This window comes from Mus caroli, unplaced genomic scaffold (genome assembly GCF_978045245.1).
Source record: "Mus caroli unplaced genomic scaffold, Mus_caroli_1 scaffold_12, whole genome shotgun sequence".
NCBI lineage: Eukaryota > Metazoa > Chordata > Mammalia > Rodentia > Muridae > Mus > Mus caroli.
Genome location: NW_028227267.1, coordinates 74,139,979 through 74,158,954, shown reverse-complemented (window position 1 = coordinate 74,158,954; position 18,976 = coordinate 74,139,979). Strand labels below are relative to the sequence as shown.

The following is an 18,976-nucleotide window of genomic DNA, read 5'->3' as shown; positions in this document are numbered from 1 at the left end:
TTAAAAAATGGGGCTCAGAACTGAACAAAGAATTCTCACCTGAGGAATACCGAATGGCAGAGAAGCACCTGAAAAAATGTTCAACATCCTTAATCATCAGGGAAATGCAACTCAAAACAACCCTGAGATTCCACCTCACACCAGTCAGAATGGCTAAGATCAAAAATTCAGGTGACAGCAGATACTGGCAAGGATGTGGAGAAAGAGGAACACTCCTTCATTGTTGGTGGGATTGCAAGCTGGTACAACTACTCTGGAAATCAGTTTGGCGGTTCCTCAGAAAATTGGACATAATACTACCAGAGGATCCAGCAATACCTCTCCTGGGCATATATCCAGAAGATGTTCCAACCGGTAAGAAGGACACATACTCCACTATGTTCATAGCAGCCTTATTTATAATAGCCAGAAGCTGGAAAGAACCCAGATGCCCCTCAACAGAGGAATGGATACAGAAAATGTGGTACATTTACACAATGGAGCACTACTCAGCTATTAAAAGGAATGAATTTATGAAATTCCTAGGCAAATGGATGGATCTGGAGGGCATCATCCTGAGTGAGGTAACATATTCACAAAGGAACTCACACAATATGTACTCACTGATAAGTGGATATTAGCCCAAAAACTTAGGATACCCAAGATATAAGATACAATTTGTTAAACGCATGAAACTCAAGAAGAACGAAGACCAAAGTGTGGACACTGTGCCCCTTCTTGGAATTGGGAACAAAACACCCATGGAAAGAGTTACAGAGATAAAGTTTGGAGCTGTGAAGAAAGGATGGACCATCTAAAGACTGCCATATCCAGGGATCCATCCCATAATCAGCTTCCAAACGCTGCCACCATTGCATACACTAGCAAGATTTTGCTGAAAGAACCCAGATATAGCTGTCTCTTGTGAGACAATGCCGGGGCCTAGCAAACACAGAAGTGGATGCTCCATTGGATGGATCACAGGGCCCCCAATGGAGGAGCTAGAGAAAGTACCCAAGGAGCTAAAGGGAACTGCAACCCCATAGGTGGATCATTATTATGAACTAACCAGTACCCAAGAGCTCTTGACTCTAGCTGCATTTGTATCAAAAGATGGCCTAGTTGGCCATCACTGGAAAGAGAGGCCCATTGGACTTGCCAACTTTATATGCCCCAGTACAGGGGACTGCCAGGGCCAAGGGGTGGGGGTGGGTGGGTGAGGGACTGGGGGGAGGGGAGTGTATTGGGGACTTTTTGGATAGCATTGGAAATGTAATTGAGGAAAATACCTAATAAAAAAATAAACAAAAAAAAAAAGATGGCCAAATATATTTTCTCTTGGTAGTTTTTCCAATTGCAAAAATGAAATATAAAAAAAGTTCCCAATTTAGCTAGTTACCTTTGCATTCTTTTTTTTTTTTTTTTTTTTTGTTTGTTTTTTTTTGTTTTTCGAGACAGGGTTTCTCTGTGTAGTCCTGGCTGTCCTGGAACTCACTCTGTAGACCAGGCTGGCTTCGAACTCAGAAATCCGCCTGCCTCTGCCTCCTGAGTGCTGGGATTAAAGGCGTGCGCCACCACGCCTGGCTACCTTTGCATTCTTAGAATAAACTCTTTTGTCTTGGTGAATTATTAAAAAGAAAATTTCTACTTTGATTTTCTTTTCAATATTAAATCTTAATCTTTGGAAACATATCTAAAAGATCTGTACCTCTCTTTCTCTGTGTGTGTGTGTGTGTGTGTGTGTGTGTGTGAGTTCGTGCACGCACGTGCATGCGAGTGCATGTACACATACTTACATGCACACAAACTGAAACAATAGCTAAAAGAAAGCTAATCCTTTTCCTTGATCTGAAACCATTTCTAAGCACAAGAAAAAAAATATTAATGTGCCCCGTAAAAATTCCAAAGAGCTTACTTTCTAAAAATTAAGCTTAGTCTGTTGGAGGGCAAGGAACGCCCAGAAAACTTTCCAAATCAAGATATTTTCATTTCTCTTTATGAGCTTTTAACTCTGTCTTCTTACATTTTCCCAGCAAGTCACCCCCTTCGTGTAGCTTTTCATTTATCAGCTCTGCCTACCTGCAGCAGCTAGAGCTTACAGCTACACTCCTGGCCTCTCAGTTCTAATGTTGTCTGTTTTTATTGGTGTGTTTAATCTCCCTGATCCGGGATCCGGCTTACTGCAGATTCCTTCATCCCTTGACTTTATCTCAGAATATGCGACTGAAGTATCAGAACAGCAGCTTCGCAAACTTTCTAATTATTAAGTTATTAATTTCTGTTTTTATCTTAATTGCTTCCTTTAGTTTCACTCATTGTTGCTGCTGTAAATTCCTTGGTACAGAATTCGTGTATTTTTTTTCTTTCGTATTAAATGGATTTAAAAGTTTTAATTTCCTTTCTCTGTGCACAGCTCTGCATGCATTTCCCATAAGATGCCAGTGCAGTACTATTTTTTTTTTATGGCCTCCATAAACCATTTTTTTCTCCTAACTGTTTCAATGTTTTCTGGGTTTCTTTGTCACCTTTCCACTTTTTTAACTAAACTAATAACCCATGGAAAACTCAGGAAGTACAATCAACCTATGAGGGACTTTAGGAAAGGCCAAAAAGGTGAAGAGAATGGCGTCTGTTACATGGGGGCCCCAATGAGCAGGATTCGCTTAGAGCTGGGTTAACCACGCCTCAGAGGGAGCTTCATACGGGGATACCAGGATACCGCAGTCTCTGCTGAGGGCATCAGCTGGAAGGCAAGAGCCGGAGCATTGTAGTGCAGGATCTTTCCCCAGGCAGCAGCACTGAACAGAGGAGAGAATGAGCTCAGAGAAAACAGGGCAGCATGCCTGTGCCTGTGACCACGGAACCAGACACCCACCCCACATAATGACAGTGGCTGCTTATCTTGGGTGTCAGCATGTCCGGACAAACATAAGCAAGAATCACCGTATTAAGAAACAAATGCATTGGAGATCAGATCGGGGGAAATGGAGTTGGTATAATAAGTAGAAATCATTAATAACTGTGTAACCACCATCATTAGAGAGACGAGAATGTTAGACCCAGAAAGCAAACTGTTGCTAGGATAAGGCAAATGGGCAGTTTTGGTTAGCGGAAGGATTCAATCCATGTGTCGGATAAGCACAGTGGATAGTGCTGAGGGAATGTAGTCGGCGGGACGATCCAGGACCTTCTTCAGAACAAGATGCAAAGGGAGGATGCAAAGGAAACAATGAAGATGTATGGAGACATGACCCTGCGCATCTGGAATCTGTTTGATAGATGTCCCGGGAATGGTGAATCGCGATGGAACAGGGGGATAAACGCGGATAGAAAGTCAGAGAGATGCATGCATCCTCAGATCTGAAGAGACAAGCAAAGGCGGCACAGAAGATTAAAAACAGAAATAGAAGCGCCGTAAATCTTCTCATAATTCGGGAGGGGAGGGGAAGGAAATGATTAATAACCACAACAGAGGAAATGCAGCCAGAGATCATAAAAATAAAGAGAATACTGTGAATGGAATGTCAGTTACGTGGTGAGAGTACAAATATGTGCAAATGAACTGCCAACCACAGGAAATGAGAACGTACCAATCCACAAATGAAAAGAGACCAGGGAACAGGGTAAGAGGAAAGCCGGCCACTTTTATCACTACAAATATATTTTAAATCAGAGGCACAGAGTGGTTAAAAACCCAGTCAACAGCCAGAGGAAGTGCCACACAAACACCAAGAACAATGGGATGCGGGACGTATTCTATAAAATGCAGAGAGAGAAAAAGGAAATTTACTTGAAAGATAACTAATGAGAAGAACAGACTATTTCAAAGCAATAAACAATTTGCACTGAGCGGCAAACTCTGCCTGAGCATCCCTGAGCAAATCTACGGCCTGTTGTTCATGGCGAACATCAGTCACAGTCAAGGGGAAGTGGGAATCACCTGCATACTGTGAGGAGTGAGGATTAAATCCTTGGCATGGCATGGTCTGTCTGTTTCCTGGCACATGGCCCATGCAAAATGAACTGAAATCCCAGAGACGAGCTGAAGATGTAGACAAAGAGTAGGGAGCCAGCACATAGAGGGACCATACCACAGGTCTCACAGCTATGCATCTGGTTCCCTACAGCCCTGAGTGCTACACTGTCCTCAATGTCTATACAACTGAAAGCACACCACTTTGCTTCTCTGTCTCCTTTTTACTGCCTCTCGGCTCCCCTGTCTGTGCCTGCTTATCAAAAGCAGGTTTGACCATCAGATCGCAACCTCAAATGGTTTTAGTTGCCATCCTACAAATTTTCAATTGTGAAATTCCACCATTAGGAAGTTAGGAGGTTCTACACACACATACACACACACACACACACACACACACACACGCACGCACCCCACTGGTTTCAATTGCTCAACGTGTACTGAATGCTTCACGTGTATGTACAGACTTCCAGACTCGTTTCATAATTCCTGCTTCATTCAAAGCATTGGAATCTGTAACATCACAGATCCTTGGTCACTATGTGGGGTTGGTTGTGTTTTGTGTTCCTGTGTGTGTTATTCATCTTCTTTGTGAACTGCCATCACCAACTGTGAGCCACTGTTGGACTACATACATAAACACTGTGGCTGGAAGGAGCCATCCTCACAGAGCAAACCCAGAATTCATCCTTTGTTTGTAAAGTGCTGTCAGTCCCCCCCCCCCCAATTTTTATCTTAAAGAATCCAAAGGTTTCTGTTCACCAAGCCTTCAAAAGCACATGGCACTGGAAGTGACCTGCCATAACAAGGAAGGCCTCATGAATACCTTCTGATGTCCATCCCTCGTCTTTTGCAGTCTGGGGCTGTCTTCCTTCTGCGGAGAATCCCTGTGTGCTTGGCTGCCGGCCTGTGAAGGTGTAAGTGGAGAAGCATCACCCTCAGTGTATTCATCTTCCTATCCAGGGACTGCTGCTAATGACTCAGCCTCACTGTGGAGCGTACACTAAGCTTCCCATCCACACTTGCTCACTGAGTGATTTATGCACACCATCTGAAGACACCCCCCTGGGATCTATAAAAAGAAGGCTAGTGTAAGCACAATCATCCAGTGCATTTTAAAGGATGATTTAAATGTTTGTTTAATTAAGCTGTAAAAAAATTGTTTTTTTTCCCTTGGAGATAACCAACATAATTCATCCCTTCTGGTGTGAAGTTGACGATGTTTTTGAGATTATTCCAACCGACTGATGGGTCCGTCTCACAGACAAGCGGTAAGGGCACTGACTTGAGAATCACCGTTATGGCCGCTGCTCATTGGTGGTATCCTATTAAACTCTGTCAACTGGCGATTGATACAATTGTAATTCCAAAGATGGACTTCTTTCTAAGCCTTTATCTGTACCCAAAACACAGTTCTACTCCCGAGAAGGGGAAATGGAAATTCTGCTCTGGAGCACAGGAGCCTCGGAAGAGCCAGCTCCTTCAACGGGATGCCTTGCTGTCTTTCTGAATCACCGGCAGAGCCCTGGCCTGGTAGCCAGGGTCTTCTATTGTGAAATGTATGAGATTCCAAGCAGTCATGGTCCCTGACTTACAGTTCACTTGTGATGGTTTTCATCCCCAGACTTTATGGTTGTACAGAAGTAATGTGCATGCAGTAGAATTGAGTTCTGATCCTCTCCCTGGCTAGTGATATGTAGTAACACATTACCTCTGGGTGCTCGGCAGTGGAAGCAAGCCACAGATCCCATCCGCCACGCCGTCAGGAAGATAAACAACTCACACTGTGATTTTGCTAAGCTAGGATGCTCACTGGGTCACACACATTAAATACATTCTGATTTGTAATATTTTTCAAATTACGATGGGTTTAATCTGGGTGTAGCCCCATCGTGAGCCCAGACTATCTGTATTTCGTTCATGTGTCATACAGTTTGTCTACTTCACCCCAGCCTCCTAAAAGCAAGAAGCACAACCTGATAATCTAATGGTCCAGAAACTCCACTCCTGGGAGCAGCGTGTGGGAAAGCCACATATTTCAGGCCCCATTCTCTGGACTAATAATCCAGCTAGCCCATATAGGCTGCCTCCCCCTGTTCCTTTACTATAATTTTTCTCAAGTACTTCTTAGATCATTCCCCAGTTCTTATAACTATAAAAATCTATCTACCACCAAACAGCAAGAACCTCTCTTCAGGGAGGGAGAGAGCTTTCAGAATCACATCAGGCAGAAGTACCAGGGAGACTCGTGAAGCCTGTGTGTTCAGAAATCCTGCACATGCCCCAAACCTACTTTATCACATAAGCAACCTGCACACCATGACTTTCTCTTATCTATATTCCCAAACTACGGAGTTGTGATAAGCCACGGCAGGTGGAGAGCGGCTCTCTCATGCCCCTTCCATTACATTAGAGACAGTCAATCTTAGTCACAAATATTCCATATCAGATCCAGGGAGCCATTTACATTAGAGACAGTCAATCTTAGTCACAAATATTCCACATCAGATCCAGGGAGCAAAGAAGAATGTAGTTAAATATTATGGTTTGAACAAGGAACAAGAATTCAACTTGGGTACTTTCTCTGTAAGTGTATCACATTACTCTGTACTGGGAAATGAATCTTATTTTTCAGCTGCAACATAAGTTGCAACATGAGATGCAACGCAGGAGGTGCCATATAAAAGGCTACAAGAACCTGGGAGTCACGTGGTACCCTAGCTATAGAAAGCTCAAAGTCACCTGTAACCCCAATTCATGCTTACCCAGTCACCTATAACCCCAATTCATGCTTACCCAGCTGGGATCTCTAAGCAGGACTGGAAGTTTCTGTTTAAAAGAAAAATACGAAAGAAAAATATATTTTATTTTCTACTTTTTTCTTAGTTCTTAATACTAGCCCAGTCTAAATCACTGCATTCACATAATTTTGTAGAATTAAATATTCACTTGATATAATAATAGACTAAAGCTTTGTCATCAAAGCAAAACACAACTTTATCCATTATCAGCGATACTGAGAATACATTTATTTGTAAACAGTACCTGAGCCTCCTGTGTGCAAGGATTATGTCAAATGAGATCCCAGATTTTAATAACTGTTGTGGTAACCTTTCTTCACATTATGTGAAGGTGTGTCTCTATATTTTCAGTTGTTAATACTGGACTGGCAAAGAACTAAGTGCCAGCAGGATTTTGATATTGTCATTTCTATAACCCTTCACTGAGTATTCTATTTTTGTAAAAAAAAAGTTTGTCCTTCCTTGCCTGCCTAAAGACAATCTAGAAATATATCAGAGGGTGCCTCACAGCTGATTGGATGTTAAAAGAGAGAGAGAGAGAGAGAGAGAGAGAGAGAGAGAGAGAGAAAGAGAGAGAAAAAGAGAAAGAGAGAAGGGAGGGAGGGAGGGAGGGAGGGAGGGAGGGAGGGAGGGAGGGAGGGAGGGAGGGAGGGAGGAAAGAAAGAAAAAGGAAGGAAGAAAGAAAGAAAGAAAGAAAGAAAGAAAGAAAGAAAGAAAGAAAGAAAGAAAGAAAGAAAGAAGAAAAAGAACTGATGGCCAATAGCAGGTCAGTAAGTCAGGAAGTAGGGGGCTGAACTTCTGGTCAGAGGAGAGATGCTGAGAGCAAAGCAGAGGTGGGAAGCAGACAGGGAGGAAAGAGACATGGAGCACAGAGGAATAGAGAGGTATAGAATTTGCCATGTGGTAGGTCGTAGATTATTTGAGTTAGCTGGAAGACTGCCCATGCAAAAGGCCTAAGCTTTAAACTTTATAGAAGACTATGTATCTTATTTATACTGCTGGCAGATCCAAGAAAGTCCCACATTATGCCGAAGTTGACATGTGAGACAATGCTTACAGCATCAGTGCATGATAACTGTCATGACAAATGAGGCTAGTAAAGATGACATTTAATAAACAGGGTCAAAGACACCCTTCTCCAAGTAGGTGGCGCTAAGCTGTACTTCAGAGTGAACAGGAAACAGATGAAGGGAAGAAAATAGCATCACATAAACAAATGACAAATCACATTTACCCAGGATCTAGTCCTAAAGGGAATGTCTTCATTAAAGCCCTACCCTTCAAGGCTCAGAGATCTATGTGAAAATGGAGACAGAGAGATCCTAAGAGCCAGAAGTAGTGGATGACCGTGAGGAAACCGTGTCTGTCAGACATGGCAGGGCTGATGCACACATGAACTCACAGAGACCATAGCAGCACATGTAATCCAGATAAAATTCCTAGCACAGAGAAGGGATATGGGACCTGGGTCCCACCCCTGCCCAAGAAGCCATTTGCAATGGACACCTGCTCTGTGGGTTGTTTTGTTTTGTTTTGCTTTTGTTTTTGTTTGTTTGTTTGTTTTGGACATTTTGGCAAACTTTTTAAAGAAAGTGATACAAGAAAAGAATGAACCAAACCAGGAGCTGGCAAGAGTAGGAAGACCTGGGCAGGGTAAACTAGTTACTTTTCTCTTTGTTCTGCGAAGTATCTGACAAGGTGCAGTTTAAAGGAGGAAGGGTTTGTTCCAGCTCACAGTGGAGGACCCAGTCCTCCATAGTGAGAAGGACTCAATAGCTGGAGCAGGAACCCCCACTGTCACAGTGCAGCCACTGTCAGGAAGAAGAGAATGAACAGTTCATTATCTTGTGTTGACCCCCACCCCGGCCATAAAATTATTTTGTTGTTGCTTCATAACTGTTATTTTTTGCTACTGTTATGGATTGTAAATTAAATATCTGATACACAGGATATCTGATATGTGGCCCTGTGAACGGGTCCTGACCTACAGGTTGAAACCTGCTGTCCTATAAAGTTCCCATGACCTTTCCAAACACTATCAGCAGCTGGGGACCACAGGATCAAATCCATGAGCCTGTGGGAGACACTTTACATTCAAAAGACAAAAAAAAAAGACAAGCATGTTATTTTCCTTCTTCAGAGCTGCACAGGAGACGAACACACCAGCTACCTGGGAAGCCAGACGGGTCATAGGAAGATGAAAGAAAGGAATCATTTAAAAAGTCCAAATAGATGCTGTTTTACCTCATGTGCCTACTCTAGCCCTGAAAATCCAAGTGCTAATTTTCTCAATGCTAATGGGAAATCCAAAGTTTATTCTCCTGGTGGAGGGGGAAGGAAGCAGGTGTAGCACATGCAGAAGGCGGCAAAGGTGAACAGCATGGCTGAGACAGAGGCATGGCGTCCTGCAGCCCGGTGCCTTTGGTGGAGGTCACACCTATCTCCTGCACTGTTGCCACCCAGCAGAAAGAGAGGCTGAATTCTTTCCAACGCATCAAAGACAGATCCCTAGAAAATGAAGATTTCCCTTATCCGTGAGAACTATTAAGTCAGTAAAACACTTTATTGCTTAGAGTCTAGAAAAACGTGTCAGCAGGCAGGAGTAAAAAGTACCTGGCAATACATTCAAGGAGAAAAGAAATGTTCAAAAGAAAAGGTAAGAAAATAAATCCAGGTAGCCTAGGATTAGGGGAATAGGGATTCTATAAGGAGAAAATGAAGGGAAATGAATGAAAAAAGATAACACTAGAAAGCCATCTAGAACTAGAAATGGGTTTCCAAATTGAAAATGGATAATAAAAGCCCTCAAACTCAGTCACACCATTACAGACTATCAGGAGAGGAAAAAGGGGGATGTTAGATTATTCCCAGGGAACGCAGGTTTTAAAAGCTCCTGTAAGAACTGAAATCCAGGCGCCCTGGGACTCCTCGGGAGCCAATACTGAAAGTGGAAGAGCAAGACCATCAAAACCCAGAAGCAGACCTCCTTCCAGTTTGGAACAGCTTCCAGTCAAGCTGCAGGTGCAGTAGGAGGGAATAACAAGGAATAGCTTGGTCCCAGGAGGTCCTGGGCACATTTGTCTTCCATGCATCTTCTTCAGGACTCTACTAGATACGATGTTACATTAAAACAAAAAAAGCAAAGCATGAAAACACAGCCAAGGAGATGCAGAGACCAGAGGATAAGAAAGCAATAAAGGAAGGCAATTCCCAAGACATCCTCAGAGCATCCTTCGCAACCTTGGCTGCATTTCACAGCTGCCTTGGGTGCTTTAAAAACCCTCAGGTCCAGGTCACATTGTAGCTGCATCTCTTGGGGGGTGTGACCTAGGCATGAACAAGTTTTTAAGCTCCCCAGATTGATTCCCTGGGCAGAGGATGCTCTGACCCATTGTGTTAAAGGAAAGCCCCAGAAGAACCCCTGTGCTGAGGACCAGAAGAACAAGCTGCACTCAGAGCTGGAGTGAAAGGAGATCAGAACAGGGAAGATGGCACTGATGAGCTAGCTGACAGTCAGGAAGTGGAAAAATGTGTGGGAACCTTAATCAAGAAGCATATGGGCAGAATGGCGAAGACGGTTTCTTTTGAATATTTGATTAAGAATGCAAAAGTAAAATAGAGTCTTTTCAAATGTTTACAAGTTACAAGACACAGAAAATGTAACCAGAATATACTATCTGGCCAAGGGAAAAAAAAAATCTCAGATAGCTCATAATACTGGGAAACCTGAGACACTGGTGGTATTGAGAAAGTGACAAGAAGAAATGAGTTAGCAAGGACTGAAAGTCATCAAGAGACAGAAATATGTACATGTCAATGGATATTGCCAAAAATCCAAAAGGGTACAAAATGACCTCCCAGAGAGAGTGCCATCCCAATTTCTAGACTATGTTAATTCACTACCAATGACAAAAGGCACAGCAAAGATGAGGGATCTTGAGGTGGGAGACTAGTTTGTATTAACTAAGTAGACCCAATGTAATTCCAAGGGTCTGCAGAACAATGGGGCAAGAAGGTCAGAGCAGGGATAAGGGAGAATAAGGGTCAGGCTGATGAAGCATCAGATGGGCAACCAATGAATGCTTAGACTCACTCGAGATAGCAAAAGGCAAGACATAGATGCCCACGTCTCCACAAAATGAACCAGTCCCATAGATTGTGTGTGTGTGTGTGTGCCTTTAGACTTAATTTGGATTTCTGGCCCTCAGATATGTAAATATTGAATAAATGAATTTGCTTTCATGGAGACGTTCTCAGTGCAATCTTTCCCAGCCTTGGCTGCACTTCATAGCTACCCACTGTCAGTCTACGGTGCTTTGTTTCAGCCACAAGAGAAAATACAAGGACTTTGTGGTGTGTGGATACAAACAGGATGAGGCAGAGTGGAGAGAGGGTAGACATATAAGCATCATGTGACATCTTAAAGGAAGGGACAGGTGACCCACACATGGATAAGAAATACAAACAAATCACATGGAGTGTGTAGGGTGTGAAGAGGGAGTGGATAGCCACAGGGCAACTTCCCTCCAATATAAACATGCACATGGATATAAAATTTAAAATGTATCTGGAAATATCCATTAGCCCCAACACACACTTACTAGAGAGAGTGACACCATCTATGTGTAGGTAAATGCTGTAAATTCCTCTTTGTCTAAAGTCCTAAAGCTCAAAAGGCTTCATTCTAACACACAAAGACGTTTTCTTGTAGCCTTTTTTATCTAGAGTACTTATAAAGTCCCTATCTTCCAATGGTGGATAGATGTTCAAATTAGAAGAGTGTCTAAGAACTCAAGGGGAGAGAACCCATGCCTAGTACTGAGAAATTCCTTTATTAACTCAGGAATTTGGTGAATAAAACAGCATTGTCCATTTATGTAGGATACCTCTCTTCAAACTATATATCTATCTATATATATATATATATATATAGATATATATGTGTGTGTGTGTTAATATATGCACACATATACATATATATGTATATATGCTTACATACATACATACATGCTTATGGAGAGCTATCGTATACTATCCCTAGCAGAGGAGCTATTGGCAGTTGATACCTGGCTGGGGGGTAAAGAGTCAATGTTTCCTAGGGAGTAGGATCTCTGGTAGGTGGCCCATGCCCAAAAGTATGAGTGGCACTTACTAAACTCAACTGGGCAATGTACAGAGAGTGAGAGATTTTGGAGCACTCTGTCCTACACGGAAGGTCTTCATCAAAGCCCTCCCCTCTCTGTGGATCTGTGTGGAAGAGGAAGTGGAACGGTTCAAGAGCCAGAGGTTGTGGGTGACTCCAGGGAAACAGTGCCCAACAGACACAGCAGGACTGATGCACACACAAACTCTCGGAGACTGGGACAGGAATGCACAGGACCTGCACAGCATTCTCCCAGCACAGAGAGGGGGAGTGGACACTGAGTCCAGCTCTAAGGAACAAGCTATTTGTAGTCAATTATCATCTTCTGGAAGAGGAGAGCCACACGCCAGACTCCTTCCCAGAGGCACTGAGACCATGTGAAAGGATTCCATCATTCCCGGTTTGTCTTTTGTCTTGTTTAGTTTTATTAATTTTTGTCTTACTGGTTTTTGTTTTATTTTGGTTAATTTGTTTTGATTTTTTTTCTATTTTGCTTTTGGAGAGAGAAAGAACATGAAATTAAGTGTGGGGAGGTAGTAGGGAGAACGTGAGAGGGATTGGGAAGGGGAAAGAGCCGGGCAGTGGTGGCACACGCCTTTAATCCCAGCACTTGGGAGGCAAAGGCAGGCAGATCTCTGAGTTCGAGGCCAGCCTGGTCTACAGAGTGAGTTCCAGGACAGCCAGGGCTACACAAAGAAACCCTGTCTCGAAAAACAAAACAAAACAAAAAACAACAACAACAAAAAAACCCAGATGATGGCTCATCAGGTTAAGGTGCTTGCTACAAAAGCCTGGAAACCCATGAAAGGGAAAGAATATAAAAGAATGGAAAAATTATTATATGAAAATTTCAGGAAAGAAAGAAAGAAAGAAAGAAAGAAAGAGAGAGAGAGAGAGAGAGAGAGAGAGAGAGAGAGAGAGAGAGAGAGAGAAAGAAAGAAAGAAAGAAAGAAAGAAAGAAAGAAAGAAAGAAAGAAAGAAAGAAAGAAAGAAAGAAAGAGAAAGAACGAGACATGAAGTTGGGAAAGAGTTGTGCTATACAGCCAGAGCAGTGAGATAGGCATGCTAAAGATACATTGAACATATGCATAAAATATAATTTTGTAAATGTAGGAAGAAAATTTTTACAAAATTACTTTGAAGAGCATATTAAAATTAAGAAATGGGAAAAAACACAACAATTTAAGTCCTTGCAGCTCCTCACACACATGAAGATGGAAGGGACAGATGGCTCACATTCTGAACATTGACAGGTTCCTCTCTACAAGGAACAAATGTTTCTCACAGAAATGCACTGTGCACACTTGACTTTCCTAAAGCACTGGAAATGGCTTCACCAAGCCTTCTCAGAAAACCATGCGTACAGATCAGATAGACAGAGGGGAGCACACTGTGGTAAGAACTCAGTTACGTATGTCGAACACTGACAGCTTATTAATAGCTTTGTGTCAAAATGGAGTATCTCATGCGTGTGGCTCCTGAGGAAATCATCCTGAGGCTGATCCCACTCCGTATTTCCCATTGATGGCTGGAGGATGACATGAAGTACACACTAATCAATCCACCGAAGATGCAGCTCTGGGAGATGTGGCTGATGCCTTCTAGGTGACAATATTAAGAATTCAGGATGGTCTTGTGAAATCAAGGAAATGAGTTGAAATCAACGGAGCCAGCAGACACAGTCCTGGTGCACATTTCCAATGATAGGATTCAGGAGCTCCCAACTAGAAAGCAAGACTCCCCTGGCAAGCAGAACCCTAAACGCTCCCCCATTCCCATCTGTCCTATTGTCCCTGCACGGCCATGGGGCTATCCAGACTTGCTTAGGACCTGCCCTTCCACACATAATTTATGTCTGTGACATGCAGTTTCTCAGTTCTCCCCCTTAGGGACCTGCAGCCACGGGGCTCAGATGGCCAATCTGGGGTGACACAAATTATAGAGCTCACACTGACAAGTTTAGAGTATGCAGCACCACATCAGAAATGGAAAAAAAAAAAAAAACACAATGCTTACAAGGATGGGAAGCAAGAGTGCTCCTTATCTTCTAAGAGGGGTGTAGTGTTAGCAAGCAATAACCAAATCTGGCCATCTTTACCTTCTAAACATTTTTCAACATCTAGTCTCTCTTGATGAATTCCTCATCACTCGGTGCCTAGATCAGGGTTTTTAAGGACTCTTTGCTCTCAATTCTTTTGGACCTATGCTGCATACCACCATCTGTCTGGTCCCAGGAAAATACAAGAGATCTCAAAGCGTCCTTTCGCAGCTTTTCAGGCCCAGTGGCCCCCACCACTTGCCAGTTTGACACACAAATGTTCTTAATTGCTCTTCCACCAGAAGTGCCACAGCTTCCTGTCAGGGACATTTCTATTTGTCCCACTGTCTAGGTCAGCACTTCTGAACCTATGAGCCATGACATTTTGAGGGGTTGAGTGACCCTTTAACAGGGTCACCCAAGACCTTCAGAAAACACAGATATTTACATTATCATTCATAATAGTAGCAAAATTACAGTTATGAAATAGCAACAAAAATAATTTTATGGGGGGGGAGTCACCACAACATGAGGAACTGAATTAAAGTGTTGCAGCATTAGGAAGGCTGAGAGCCACTGATGTAGGTAGTGCTACTAGAATCTGGGGGCCGGAGATGCTCCACAAACTGGACATTAGCCAGCCTTACCCAGTTTGCCATGGATACTCCAGTTGACGAAAGCTCCTCACAGTTCAGGGTTAGTTCTTGAGCCTTCTGGCTTATTTCTCCCTTGAATCTGTGGCAACCATTCTCTCCTATACCAACCATGCTTTCCCCTTGCCTTCATACCTTGTGGCAATGAATTCTAACACCTGGAATGGCTCTCATCATTTTACTAACTCATTTTGTCACCTGCAGCCCCAACGTCCTCTACCAGGGAGAGCTGCCCACAGCCCGGCGTACACACTTCTCTCTAAAACAGTGGCAGCCCTTGCTAGTGGTGCTAAGCCCTGTGCTCATCACACAGCTGTCTAAGTGATGGTTTTTACTCTCTGATTCGGGGGTAGAAAGTGAACTGGATCTTATGTGGAAAGAAGCATTTTGTCGAGGTAAAGGAGTCGAGCCCTGCATAGCAATGCACCTGATTGTCCAGGTTTACCCAGCCTCATTTACCATTGCCAAACCATGGAATCAGCGTAAGTCCCTGTGAGTAGATGGAGGATAAAGAAAATACGGGAGGAATACCATGACAGAGTGGCTTTCACCATAAAGGACAAAACTGTGTTGTTTTCAGGACAGTGAGTTGAATGAAATAAATTATAGTGCCAAGCAAAACAAGCTAGACTCAGCTAGCCAAATGTCCAATGTTTATTCCCTCACGAAGAATCAAGGATAAAAAAAATTAAAAACATGAAAATGGCAGGATTATTTGGGGAAAGGAAAAGGACCAGGAAGACTAGACAGAGAGGGCTTGAGGCTAAGGGCAGAGGGAGTCAAATAATAAAAATGCGTTATATTCTCACAGAAGAATATTAGAAGGAAACACATTATTCTGTACAAGATAAAAGATCTGGAGGAGGTATAGGTGGATGGCTGGGTAAGATAAAGGACTTTTCGGATGCCCATGTTGGGAACAAATACAAGCATTATTTTACACCTCCAGGAGCAGTTGCTGGGGGTGGGGCAGAGTCTCAGATGATTCTGTTCTGTGTCTGTCACTTCCTGTTCTTAAGCTTCAGTCCCTAAATGTCTCTTCAAAAGGTGGCAGACAGCAGCCTGCGTGAGTTTCCACTCACCCATCTCGAGGACTGGGTGGCAGGAGGAGCAATCGGCCAGGCACTTCTGTTTCTCCGCTCTGTGTCCAGTCTGCTCAAGAGCTCAGCCGTTTTGCTACCAGGAAAACAAATAGGTGTTAGTGCTCAAAAAAAAAAAAAAATAGAAATAGTGCTGTTTATTGTGCCTTAGGATACCAGCCTGGACTTCCATGGGGTGAGGACTAAAAATATCCTAGGGAGAACAAAAGGTTAAAAGTCAAGGTGTGATAGAAAATCAAAACTAAGTGGTTTTTCGGGACTGCATCTTGAAGAGCGTGTGTTTTAAAAATCTAAAATTGGCCTTGTGAAATGTGAGCCAGTTAGTTCATATTTTGCACTTTGTCTTAGCGACAGAGACAAATCCTCCCTACAACTCCTCCGAATGCTGCTTAATTTCCTCTGTGCATATCTCCGGTTTGACATCAGACGTCTTCCTTATAGACCTGAGGAACACTAATCCCTGACAACATCTCACTTCCTTTCAGATTTACATTAAGCCCTGAGCCCTCCAAGAGTCTTCCTTTAGTCATCTCATCTCCCACATAGCTCTGACTGCTCAGAGGACATGCAGAGCCCATTGGCCAGCAGTTCTCTCTCATTTGTGGGCCTGGAGCCTTTCCTAATTCTGAAACAGAAATACAGCCCACAACACACACATACACACACACACTCATACACACACACATACATGTACACACACACACACATATACACACACATATACACACACTCATACACACACACATACACACATATACACATACACACATACATACACACACATACACAGGCACACATACACAGACTCACACACATACACACACACACATACATACACACACATACACACATATACACAGGCACACATACACACACATACACACACACATACACATACATTCACACATATACACACACATACACACACATACACATACACACACACACACACATCTTTGCATTTGATTTGATGAAAGACATGGACTTTCTCGGAGGTTAAAAAGCGCTGCTTGGCCTGAGGAAATACTGGCTCAGTCAACAAAGTGCTTGCTATACAAGCATGAGGACTTGAGGTCTGAATCCATGACCCACATAAAAAGTTGGGCATAGCAAAACACGCCAAGAGTCGCAGAACGGGCAGTACAGAAACAGGAAATTCCCTGGGGCTTGCTGACCAGCCAGTCTAGAAGATCAGGGAGTTCCAGATTCATTAAGACATTTTAGCTCAAAACATATGACACGAGCTGGGCTCGATGGCCCATACCTCTGACCCCAGCACCCTGGAGGTGAAGATAGAAGGATCTCTGCGAGCTGGAGTTCAGCCTGGTCTACACAGCAAGTTCCAGTCTACCTAGAGCTGCACAGTGAGACCCTGTGTTATTCAATTAAATAAGGTAAAGAAGCAATAGGATAAAATGCCCAAAAGTGACTTCTGACCTCCACATGCATGTATACAGGCCAGCACACACATGTTAACATACAAGTATGTATAGCACATACCCAAAAATCCATAGTACTATTGACTCAGGCACACATTTCTGGTATTTCCCTTTAGCTTTTAGCCTTGACAGGAACTAGACAGGTAATAGGGCCTTTGGTTTTCCCTTAATCTAAATCACCGCTCAGTTTTCCCTCTCCCCCACGTCAAGCACAGAGCACTGGAGTTACTTCCTACTCCTTACTTCAAGTTCTGCTTCCTCCCGCCAACCTTGGTTAGCTCCGTTTCTCCTTTCCCTTGGCAACATCTGGAATTTCTACGTCTTAGTCCACGTTTACAGATGCCTGACTCATATTGCCCCAGGCTCCTGTGGCCTGCTCCCATCTTCCTTCTGCTCTTCCACCTACTATAACTTCAGGTCTAATGCTAAGATTAGATCATCCAGAACACAGGACATGGGCATCAAAGGAAACACGGGGGTCTGAAAAGAGCCAGAGGCAACCAGTTGTGTGTGCAGGGGAAGACAATTCAAGGAATTTGAAATGGAGCAAAGGTGCCAACACAACACCGTGGTGAAGTTTCTTGGCTAGAACCGAACATTTAAGCAAAGTCAGATGCTTGAGCTAAGAAAGGAATGCACTTTGTTAAAAGTGAAGCAAAGTTCACAACCCCAAAGAAGCCTGGGACCTCAGCAATCACACGGCACACAACCTGTCCACCTTGCCCGGAAGAGACAGAGACTAATGATGTCACACAAGCTGATGCTTTAAAAATCAATAACGTAAAATAGGAGACAGTCCTACACCATAGGTATACTGCACTTAACATTCTTCCTGGTGGATATTTATTTTGGTTTTTGTTTGTTTTGTTTTGTTTTGTTTTGTTTTGTTTTGTTTTGTTTTGCTTTGCTTTGCTTTGCTTTGCTTTGCTTTGCTTTGCTTTGCTTTGCTTTGTTTTGTTTTGTTTTGTTTTGTTTTGTTTTGTTTTGTTGTTTTTGAGACAGGGTTTCTCTGTGTAGCCCTGGCTGTCCTAGAACTCACTCTGTAGACCTGGCTGGCCTCAAACTCAAAAATCCACCTGCCTCTGCCTCCCAAATGCTGGGATTAAAAGCATGGGCCACCACTGCCAGGTTGCTGGTGAATATCTATGTCACTCTAGTGACCATCCCAGAGTATGACATACAAACGTTCAACTGCAGTTTTAAGTAGTCATAACTATGAAGCTATCCTAATTGAAAACTGTAAATGATGAGTAACCTTTCCAGCGGTGTGTGTGCTGTTGGGAGGGGGCAGCTTTACCTGATCTTACTTTCTTTTAGCTAACACACAGATTCAGTTAGCCACGGGGTCCAGACAGAATATGTATAGGAGTAAAGAAAATAGGCTGAGCAATAAGTGACATATTCCAATCAGATCAAAGACTGAGAGAACATCAACCATGTTGGAGCTTTTGACAAATCTGGAAATTATTTCCCATATAAGGGGGTCAGCTGCTGCTTAGCTACAGACCAGTATTGCCAATGGGTAACAAGCCAGCAATGCCAGATGGCCCAGGTTTTACTATTAAAACCAAAGTGTGGAAATTTTTAATGAGAAATAATTTGACAATTATATTTTAAAACTTTGAAAACTTTGCAGGCTTACTCTGCTGGCCCCAAGCAAACTATGAAATAAACAAACCAAAGTCCTCTGCAAGCCAGATGTGGTACCAAGGGCCCTTTGTCATGATTAAATCACTGTTTCATTTATTTTAGAACTACAGGTTCTTTTTCTTTGGGTTAAAACTAGGAGTAAGAACAGCCAAGAAATGGTTTCTATACTGCTTCATATCTGCCAGCTAAAAGATATCACA

The 18,976-nt window shown here is 43.0% G+C and overlaps 1 protein-coding gene across 2 annotated transcripts in view; it reads right to left on the bottom strand.

Moving 5' to 3' along the window:
* Nucleotides 1-18,976, bottom strand: part of Epsti1 (epithelial stromal interaction 1) — a 105,230-nt gene that overhangs the window by 30,560 nt on the left and 55,694 nt on the right. Inside the window, exons 7-9 of one of the 2 annotated variants that reach the window (XM_085828793.1) lie at nucleotides 15,670-15,763; nucleotides 6,749-6,781; nucleotides 4,779-4,859 (exon numbers count right to left, since the gene is read on the bottom strand). In XM_085828793.1, the coding sequence (XP_085684919.1) occupies nucleotides 4,779-4,859; nucleotides 6,749-6,781; nucleotides 15,670-15,763 (208 nt within the window). Of the gene's footprint in view, nucleotides 1-4,778; nucleotides 4,860-6,748; nucleotides 6,782-15,627; nucleotides 15,764-18,976 lie in introns of those variants that run through there. The other variant, XM_021182135.3, reaches the window with a different exon arrangement.